This window comes from Danio aesculapii, chromosome 1, assembly GCF_903798145.1.
Source record: "Danio aesculapii chromosome 1, fDanAes4.1, whole genome shotgun sequence".
Taxonomy (NCBI): Eukaryota; Metazoa; Chordata; class Actinopteri; order Cypriniformes; family Danionidae; genus Danio; species Danio aesculapii.
In genome coordinates, this window is record NC_079435.1 from 50,879,575 (window position 1) to 50,889,597 (window position 10,023).

At 34.1% G+C, this 10,023-nt stretch overlaps 1 protein-coding gene across 1 annotated transcript; it reads right to left on the minus strand.

Annotated features, from left to right (window-relative positions):
• Positions 1 to 464: 464 nt before the first annotated feature.
• Positions 465 to 9,053, minus strand: eif3f (eukaryotic translation initiation factor 3, subunit F). Its single transcript, XM_056462143.1, has 8 exons — positions 8,922 to 9,053; positions 8,675 to 8,745; positions 5,848 to 5,927; positions 5,040 to 5,177; positions 1,783 to 1,874; positions 1,556 to 1,692; positions 876 to 989; positions 465 to 585 (listed from the first exon to the last, which is right to left on the minus strand). The coding sequence occupies exons 1-8, from the start codon at positions 9,031 to 9,033 to the stop codon at positions 508 to 510; spliced, it is 822 nt and encodes a 273-aa protein (XP_056318118.1). The 5' UTR covers positions 9,034 to 9,053; the 3' UTR covers positions 465 to 507.
• Between the last annotated feature and the right edge of the window lie 970 nt (positions 9,054 to 10,023).

Genomic DNA, 10,023 nt, shown 5'->3' on the forward strand with positions numbered 1-10,023 from the left:
ATGTTCCTTCAATCCTTCAGAATATTCCCTCATTGTTTTGGAAAGTTCTCATGTTTTTAGAAACTTCTCAATGTTTTGAATATTGCTGTTTTTGCAATTTTCTTTCAATATATTGGAATGTTCTCAAGTTTTTGGAATGTCCTCTCTGTGTTTTGCAATGTTCTTATGGTTTTAGAGTGTTCTCTCAGTGTCTTTGGAATGTTGTTTTTGAAATGTTCTGTCAATGTTTCTGAAATGTTCTCATAATGTTCCTTCAATCCTTCAGAATGTTCCCTCAATGTTTTGGAAGGTTCTCATATTTTTGGAATGTTCCCTCAATGTTCTGAAAATTTCCTGTTTTGAGAATGTTATCTCAACGTTTAAAAAAAAGGGTTCACCAAGTGTTTTAGATTGTTCTTATGTTAAAGTTTAACCAAACTCTCAGACATGTAACAATGTAAAAAAGCAAAACAAAATCAAGACAGTTTTCTGGAATGACAAAACTTTTTATTAATATTAATTTCCAAATCACAGAACAACTAGTTTCTCGTTAAGCGCGATCTGAGCTTGAGTAAGATTGGCCAGGTAGGTCACCATCAACAGATCCTGAAAAGAAATGAACAAGAGTAAGAACTATGAAAGCACTCTTCAGTTTAATCTGGAAGACATTACAAGATTCGCACTGCTTTGGAGTTTACAAGTTATTTAATATTCATCGGATAAGGTAAGTTTGTGTGAGTCTTTTGGAAATTTAAAATGTTTTTAAACACTATTTACTCAAATTATCAGTACAGCTTCCATGACAACTCCCCAAATTAAAATACTCAACACTATGGGAACACCCCTGATTTTAAAGCAAGTAAACACTGAATATCACAGTATTTAATGCCACTTACATTAATGTTGGAGTTCAACATGCTCTCAAAGTCTTCTGCTGTGATCTTGGGCACTTTGTTCACAAGATCCATCAGGAAACGACCAACACTGTTGTCTGCCATCACTTTACCAGACTGGAAAATACAGCAATAAAACAGTAAACGCACTGGTTAATTATTTAAAAATAAAAAATTCATTAAAAATTTAAGTTATTATTATATATAAGCACACGACTATGGAATCATTGCACAGGAGGATTTATTTCAAACACTCCAATAAAGTTATGAAATGAGCTTAGAGTAAAAAAAACATTAATAAGTGTGGCATTTTCAAATGCTTTCAGATGTAGTATATCAATCTATAATGTATTGTGCTATAGATGCACATGAATATATTTATATAGTGTTGCAAAATACAAATATATAAAAACTCAATTAAAACATGAATAAATTACTTTATTAAATTAAATATGAATTTACATCCTTATATTTGCCATTTATTACAACATTTTTAAATTAGTTTCTGTGCAGAAAAGCAAAAAACTTAATTAAAAACTTAAATGACAGCTCTGAAGTTAGAATTACTTCCTTAAGCTATAATGTTTACACAAAGTACTTCTGAATTCAATCAGTCCACCAAGTACTAACATTACACGGAAATACAAAAAATAAAAAATAAAAAATAAAAAAAAAACACTCACCAGCACGTCCTCTATATATGAGAGCACTGTTGCCAGCATTTCCTGCACACGTCCTGCTGCACCGGCTACCTGGGCCAGATCTGTGGTCAGTCCATTGGTGCGGCCGGGAGATGCACGAGTCCTTTGGAGAAGATCCACTATAGAGAAACAAGTTTAAACCATTAAAAAACACACTCACAAGAAAATACCCTACTCTGCAAACACGGTAAAGCCTTTCAATTACTGACCTCCGATGCGCTCTGTGTCGTAGTAAATGTACTTGACTGACAGCGGGGTGAACATTACACCAACAGTCTTGCCTGGCACACCCATCTGTGAACTAAAAACACAATAAATAAATGCTATTAATGCAGAAGAGGAAACCTACCTTTGAAAAGGTGGCATAACAGAACATGACTTGCAGACGGTTTGTTTTAATTCTGTTTAACGATGAATCATGACTAACTGCAAAAAAATAAAGGTTTGCATAAAAAGGTGTTGTGTGTAAATTTTTCATGCATATTTAAATTCACACACATGTATATATACACACACTTTACAAACATTTACATACAGTTGAATTATATTTTATTTTTCCAATATTTCCCAAATTATGTTTAACGGAGCAAGGAATATTTCACAGTATTACCTATAAATCTTTCTTCTGGAGAAACTCTTTTTGTTTGATTTCAGCTAAAATAAAAGCATTTATTTGCAAAAAAATTAAAATTAAAAATAAAAAACATTTTAAAGTCAATATTATTAGCCCCATCAAGCTATTCATTTTTCAATTAACTACAGAACTATTGTTATACCCTAACTTGCCTAGTTAACATAATTAAGCCTTTAAGTTGCACTTTAAGCTGAATACTGACATCTTAAAAAATATCTAGTGAAATATTATATACTGTCATAATGGCAAAGATAAAATAGATCTATTTATTAGAAATTAGTTATTAAAACTATTATGTTCAGAAAAATATATATAAAAATAATAATAAGAACATACATATTATATCTACATTACATATCTATCTATCTATCGATCTATCTATCTACACACACACACACACACATACACGCGTGCGCGCAGAAGTCAAAATTATTAGCCCCCTTTTTATTTATTTATTTTTTTAAATATTTCCCAAATTATGTTTAACAGAGCAAGTAAATTTTCACAGTATGTTTTAAATGTTTTAAAAAACATTTTATGGTCAAAATTATTAGCCTCTTTCAGCTATTTTTTTTTTGTCCAATAGTCAACAAAAACCATCGTTATACAATAACTTGCCTAATTACCCTAACCTGCCTAGTTAACCTAATTAACCTAGTTAAGCCTTTTAATGTCACTTTAAGCTGTATAGAAGTGTCTTTAAAAATATCTAGTCAAATATTATTTACTGTCATCATGACAAAGATAAAATAAATCAGTTATTAGAAATGAGTTATTAAAACTATTATGTTTAGAAATGTGTTGAAAAAAAATCTGCTCTCAGTTAAACAGAAATTGTGGAAAGATATAAATGGAAGCTAATAAATCAGGGGGGCTAATATTATGTATATATAAGATATAGATATCTTTTTTTATATAAATATAAATATTTTCTATAGACCTTGTTCTTCATTGCTGAATGGAGGGCACCATAGCGACCAGCATCTTTCGGTAGGAGGCTTAGAACTTCCGTTCACAACTGGTAAATCTTGATCTAAAAATGGTTGTCAATACTGTTTTGAATGGCTTATGGAGTGTTTTTGTGAACCACAACTTTGATTTTGATTTGAAAGACGTGTGTTAAAGCCGTTATACTTCTGCAAGATGCGGTTAAGCATGAGAACAATGCTCTCCTAATTCAGTGTCTGCCATCAGATAAGATGCTTTTAGTTTTTGTGTAGTATTTACCACTGTATTTTGTTTTTCTGTCATTTCAAAATGCCCCTTTATTTTTACTATGTCTTTCAATCAGTGTGTTAGTAGGACAGTACAGGCTACGTGTGTGTCAAACATTTTGGTGTATTACATTTGCTTGGGTTGGTTATACATTCGAAAAGAAGAGAAAATGATCACTTTTGCCATGACAATGCTCCATTTAAATGGCACAAGATGCTGTCTGACGGAAAGGGTAAATAACGCACAGATGTTGTTTGTAATTCCTGTTAGATCATATTTTATAAATAATCTGTCCAGGAGGTGGCGCTGATCAACAGAAGTATTAGTTAAAAGATGTTAAAAGCAAGTAAAATCGATTAAAACCATAGACTGTAAAATATATGGACGTAGCATCCGTGACGTCACCCATAGGTTTCTGAAGAGCGCAAAAGAAGCTACAAGTAGGCGCGGCCAACCGTCGCCATTTTGTCCGCGCGTCATCGCACCCACGGCGGGATACCAAACAAGGGCAAAGAGGCGGAGAGTGAGCGGAGCTCCAGACACCAGCTGGCACTTTGCTTAGACCCAGCAGACAGACTTTACTTTGGGAGAAACGCTTAATACTTCATTACCTGCGACTCGTTTGTGTTCTGACCACATGTGCTTGGCTGTACACTATATCAGTAAAGTGTTTAGACTTTCAAAAACACTGTAGTAATACATTGAGCCACTAAACATTGTTCTTATGACGTTTTCTACAGGAGTAATACAAATACATTTATAGAGATGGTATACAAGTATATAACTTTACTCACATGGGAAACGGAGACCACATGAATGGTTTGTGAGCACAATTAAGTGCACACAGCATCCCATATCATCTGATAATTGTAAGAAATAAGTCCAAAAAGCAGCTGACTGTGTAAAGCCACATAAAACAACACAAAAATACGATGAATATGCCGAGATCAGTGGCTAATCTGCCGGATTCAGCTGAGGTGAAGTGACGGCGACCAGCGAGACCTAGCTGTCACTCAAGTGGCCACGCCCTTAATTATGCAAACTTAATATAACCTAATATAAAGGAAATGGATGAGTTATAAAAAAATTCACCCCCTCACAGTTGTCATGGAGGGTAATAATAGCTATATGAACCAAAATCGTTCTTTGTACCAGGCTGTAAACACCTTTTTTTCTGCTGTAAAGTTGGCCATTCTAACAGTGGGCTAAATTGCAACTTGCTCTATTATGGAGCCAGGACTAGCGGAATTTTGATGAATTGCAGTTTTAGTTACTTCCGTATTGGCTTCCCGAGGGAGAGCGGGAGGTTGCCGCTTGATTAAAACCATCGTTTCAAAGCTGTCTAAAATGGGATTGTTTATATGCATCAAGCTGCTGACCAGAAGTTCAAAGCATCCTCCTTTTTCATACATGCAAAGCATAATGGGTAATTTTGCGTTCTATAAAAAAGGTCTATATACGCATACACATACATAAATAAATAAATGTGTGCATTTATATATACATAACAAATATAAACAGACAGTACACACAACATTATTATGTAAACACAAACCTTTATTTCATAAGCGATTAGTCGTGCAGTAGTCAGCACTTGTTTGTTTGTGGTTGTGTTACCTGACGTAAGCCCGGATGTTCATTTTGTTGCTCTGCAGTGCCGTGTCCACAGTGAGGTGAATGGGGTTTGGAGCCTCTCTGCTGTAATATTCATGGATCAAAACTGAGTGCTCTGTGATGTCAAATCCTGTGGCATACCTGCAAAACAACACATCCTCTTTATTCAGTGAAATAACATTCCTTAAGTTTATTTGAGATCAGACTCTATTATTATATTTTTAATAAGTTCTAATAATTCTGTTGTGTGTTTCTGTCATTTGCACTATTTTAATTGTTTTGATATATAGATATGTACATTACAGAAGCTAGTTTTTGCAAGGGAATAAAAAGCAAATATTCTTTTTCACAATTCTTTGAGTCTTGACATATAAACTCAACTGTGTTGTGAGATATAAACTCACATAAATTATCAAAAATAGTGAGAGTAAACTTTTTTTGCTTCTTATTCTTAGAGAAATCAAAAAAAAAATTCTGGGGAAAAAATTATGAATTGTAAAATAGAAACTTAATAAATTTCATTTGAATTTAGAATTAATTTAAAAGATACAAGTTTAAAATGGTTGCAATAAAATAATGGGATTCTGAGACAAAAAATACTGAATTTATAGAAATATTAATTTTGATAATTGTAAAAATATATATTGTTAATTTAAGCATACCAAAGCAAAACGCATTAAATGAAAAATAGCAGACGTACACTAATGTGCAACAAAAATGTCCAACAAAATTTTTTTTACATCTTTCAATAACTACAAAAATATTGAGCATAGGAAACGATAACTATTCATTTTGAAATGTGACCACATACCATCCAACAATGACTTCACTCGGCGAAACTTTCTTATGAAGCTCATACATGTTCTTGGCAAACTCCATGTCAACAGCCACCTATTAAAAAAATAAATAAACAAATAAATAAAATCGGATCTCACTGTTAATTCCACATTGGGAATAATATTTTTGTAATTCACGATCGGCTATGATGATGATGAAATGCTGGTGCTCCTTAAATTAAACCCATAAATACCATATTTATTATTCACACATTCTGTCTTTCGAGTTCAATCAAATCTTAGTTCAACCTAAAGCAGAACTTAAAAAGGCTAATATAGAATAATTATCATGAGGTTTTGTTATGAGCAGTACAACACATATTTGTAACTCTGTTTTTGTTTTTTTTATAAAGTTGTTAAACGCTCTTATCGTTATTGAAGGCGATTATATTATTTACCACGCTACTTTGAATATTCGGTCTAAAACCGCATGCAAGTATGACATCACAGTCAATTTATTAGTGCTAATGTTGTTTTGAACAATGTTGTATTTTGATAGTCATTGACTGTTAATAACATGTTCCTATTTAGAATTTTTCGGAAATTATATTAAGAAGGTGAAAGTCTGAATGTGTGAATATAAAACCAACTTTACCCCTATCATTGCTAGTTGGTGGTTTGTTAGTGTATGCTAACTAATCACTTAGGTAAAGATGCCTAACAAAATACCATGGTATACAGCAGACACCTCACTCTAACCCTTTGTAAAGGACCAATGCAAATTAAGGTAAAGATGGTTTTATACTCGCACATTCGTTCAGTGACAACTTGTGATATGCTCCCTATATTGTTTACCATGGTACTTTGAATATTTGGTCTAAAATACCATGCAAGTATGACTTTAAAACAACATTAGCACCACTTATATGACTGTGAACAATATTGTACTTTAAGAGTCAATGGCTGCTAATATGATTCCACATTTTTTTTTGCAATTTCTTAAAATTATTATTAAGAAGAAAGTCTGAATGTGCAAACATAAAACCAACTTTACCTCAATCACAATGTTGTACTTTATAGTAAGTGGCTGCTAATTCGATTTAACTATTAAGAATTTGACAGTTTTTACATTTTTAAAAATCAGATTCATTCACAACATTTAACTCGGTCCTGGAGGGCGGGTGTCCAGCATAGCTTAGCTCCAACTTCCTTCAACACACCTTCCTCAAACTTTCTAGTATACCTAAAAAGAGCTTGATTAGCTGGTTCAGGTGTGTTTAATTGGGGTTGGAATTAAAATATGCAGGACACCGGCACTCCAGGACCATGTTTGGACTCTCCTGATTTAACTGATACATTTTAATTAAAACAGCCAAAAAAAGTTCATGTCAGATGGGACAGCGGGCCAAATGAAAGGTTAAATTGGGCCAACTTTGGCAGCCCTACTTTGGGTGTCTCTGGTTTAGATCAACTAGGTAATCTTTTTTTATACAGTGCATCTGCATAAATAATGTAAAATAAAATGGTCATCATTGTATAAATACTGAAAAAAGATATATTTAATAAATAATCTAGTCCTGCGATGTGACTATTGAGGATACACACATTGCGATATTGATGCTCAAACGATATATTGTTTTAGAGGTAAAGTTGGTTTTATATTCACTTGTTTGTTCATTTATGGTCTCTATATTATTTATCTTAGCATGCAAGTCTGACTTCAAAACAACATTAGCACTAATAAATTGACAGAAACCAATGTTGTATTTTGATAGTCATCGGCTGCTAATATGATTTCCCTTTTTAGAATTGGCAAACAATTATTTTCAGAAATTTGATTTCTAAGCAAAATGTCAAAATATCCAAATATAAAACCAACTTCACCTCTATTTAGGCATGGGACGATAACCGTTTTCAAGGTTTACCATGGTTTGGAAAAGTCAAGGTTTTAAAACCTTGTGACATCTGTGTTTTTGAAACTAATGAAGACAGCAGTAGTCAATGATTCATTTGAGTTATTTAGCCTGACATGTTTACTGCTCCACAATAATTTAAATGTTTCTCAAAATAAAATATATTGGCTGTCTCCGAAACCGCCTAGTACTCAGCAGGTACTGCACATGAGTTTACTACTTGACCTTTAGAAAAGTAAATTCTATACCGTATGAATAGAGCTCGGACGAACTGCGGATGCAATTTTGTTATCATCACATGACATACCCGCGTCAGTTGCATCGCTTCACTCCCGTTCATGAATTCTCTCGTGGTGCATCATGGGACAGCGTAGCATCCATCAGATGCACACTTCAGAATGTTGCCAGAAGTAGGTCATCTGGGTACTTCTCGCACTGTTTTTCGAATTCTTTGAATTCAGACATGCTACTCGGCTTGATTATTGTTTTTAGCATAATATATAGTATAGAAGTATGAGATTTCATATGTAGCAATTGTGTTCAAAGCGAAAAAAAAAATTAGTTTTTTTACCCAGACATTTAAAAAGAATGTATTTTAGAGAAGTAATTACAATAGCATAACACCGTGATATTTTTATCCAAGGTTATCATACCGTTAGAAACTTATACCGGCCCATGCCTACCTCTATTATATTGTTCAGCCCTACTTCAATTCATTAACAGTTGATAGTTTGTAATTGTATGCCAATCACTTAGATTAAAGATACATAACAAAATACCACTGTATACCACAGACACCTCAGGCTAACCCTTTGTAAAGCATCATTACAAATGGTTAGAATGAAGAATCTGTGGTGTGAAAATTGATTTGTGTTATGCCTGAAAAGTTACACAATTGACTGGCATAAGTTACACTAAAGGATCTGTTAGATGATGCTGTTTTCCTCACCTCATCTTCAGACTCGTTGTGAGGAACAGAGAAGCAGTTGGTAACATCGACTACATGTTTATCTGCTGTTCCTGTTTGACACACAAACACAACCAGGTAAGTTATGCTGCTGATCTGTACAGTTTCTAATCCACTCCAGCCATTCAGCTCGACAGCAACACATGCTACACTAGACCAAGCGACGCTCCTGTTGTTTGTATTATTCGCGACTGTCCCAAACATTTCACAGAAGAAATCAATGGCCCACCTAATAATGTTCCGATCACACGACTCGCTCCCTCATTTCTGCGCTCGTATGAGTCCACAATCGAAGCCAAAACCACCGGGTGGATTTTCACGACCGGGCCGTGCACCGCCATGATTTCGAAGAGGAAGTGAAAGATGATGATAAACAGAGAAGAAGAGCGCGTCAGTGGGATTCGTGCTGCCGCCCCCTAGAGGATGTAGGTGGCTGACAAAAAATGTTCTGGATACAAACAAATACCGATTGTAAAGATTTATTGATTTATACACTTCATTTCTTCGAGGTTTGTTTGGAACATATGCTTACTGGACAATTTATTAGATACACAATTGCTTGTTAGTGCTAAAATCGAATAAGCTAACCACATCGATCCAAAACATTTACACATGATGAAGACATGGCCAAGACAACCCATATGAAAAGATAATGCAGTAATTCATAGTAAATTGGCTACTATAGTGTTGTTGAACCAAATTATAGTAAAGTTTATTATACTGTAGACCAATATATTAAAGTATTACGTTAACAACACATGTTAATGAAGGTTTAGCTTTAGTGAATGCTGTAGTATAGATTTTACAACAGTAAAATGTGGTGTATTGTCATGTAGCCTAATATATATAACTAACTACAGTATTGGACAATTTGTTTCTATTGCTATAGTTGTATTACCATATCTACTAGGCCAGAGGTGTCCAAACTAGGGCCTGTGGAAGTTGGCCCTTGGTAACCTTTGATTTAGCCCACCATCCCATCTGAGAAGAGAGAATGATAGGGAGGGTTGGGACAAATGCCTTTAACAGAGATCGTCATTTCCAATTTAACACAACCTTTTTTGTTTGTATGTTTGTTTTATTACTGAGCTACACAAAAAAGCAAACTGAAAATAAAGGATTCTATGGAGACCCGGAAGGGACGTGATGGTGGTGAAAAAAAATGGTGGAAGAAAAAAAAAACAGAGTGATGGGAAAATATATTTTTAAGTTTTTTTGCGTTCCCTCGCAAAGATGTTTTGCGTTATCTCGCAAAACTGTTTCTCCCCAAACACTTCCTGTTCACTTCATTCATGTAAACCCTCACGTTTTGCCGAAATTCTCCCGTATTT

Excerpts from the sequence above, each read along its gene's own strand:
- eif3f (XM_056462143.1), bottom strand. The coding sequence starts at position 9,033 with ATGGCGGTGCACGGCCCGGTCGTGAAAATCCACCCGGTGGTTTTGGCT. Across the intron at positions 8,746-8,921 it reads TGTGATCGGAACATTATTAG|GAACAGCAGATAAACATGTA; the intron begins GTGGGCCATTGA and ends TGTGTCAAACAG. Across the intron at positions 586-875 it reads TGTTGAACTCCAACATTAAT|GATCTGTTGATGGTGACCTA; the intron begins GTAAGTGGCATT and ends ATTTCTTTTCAG.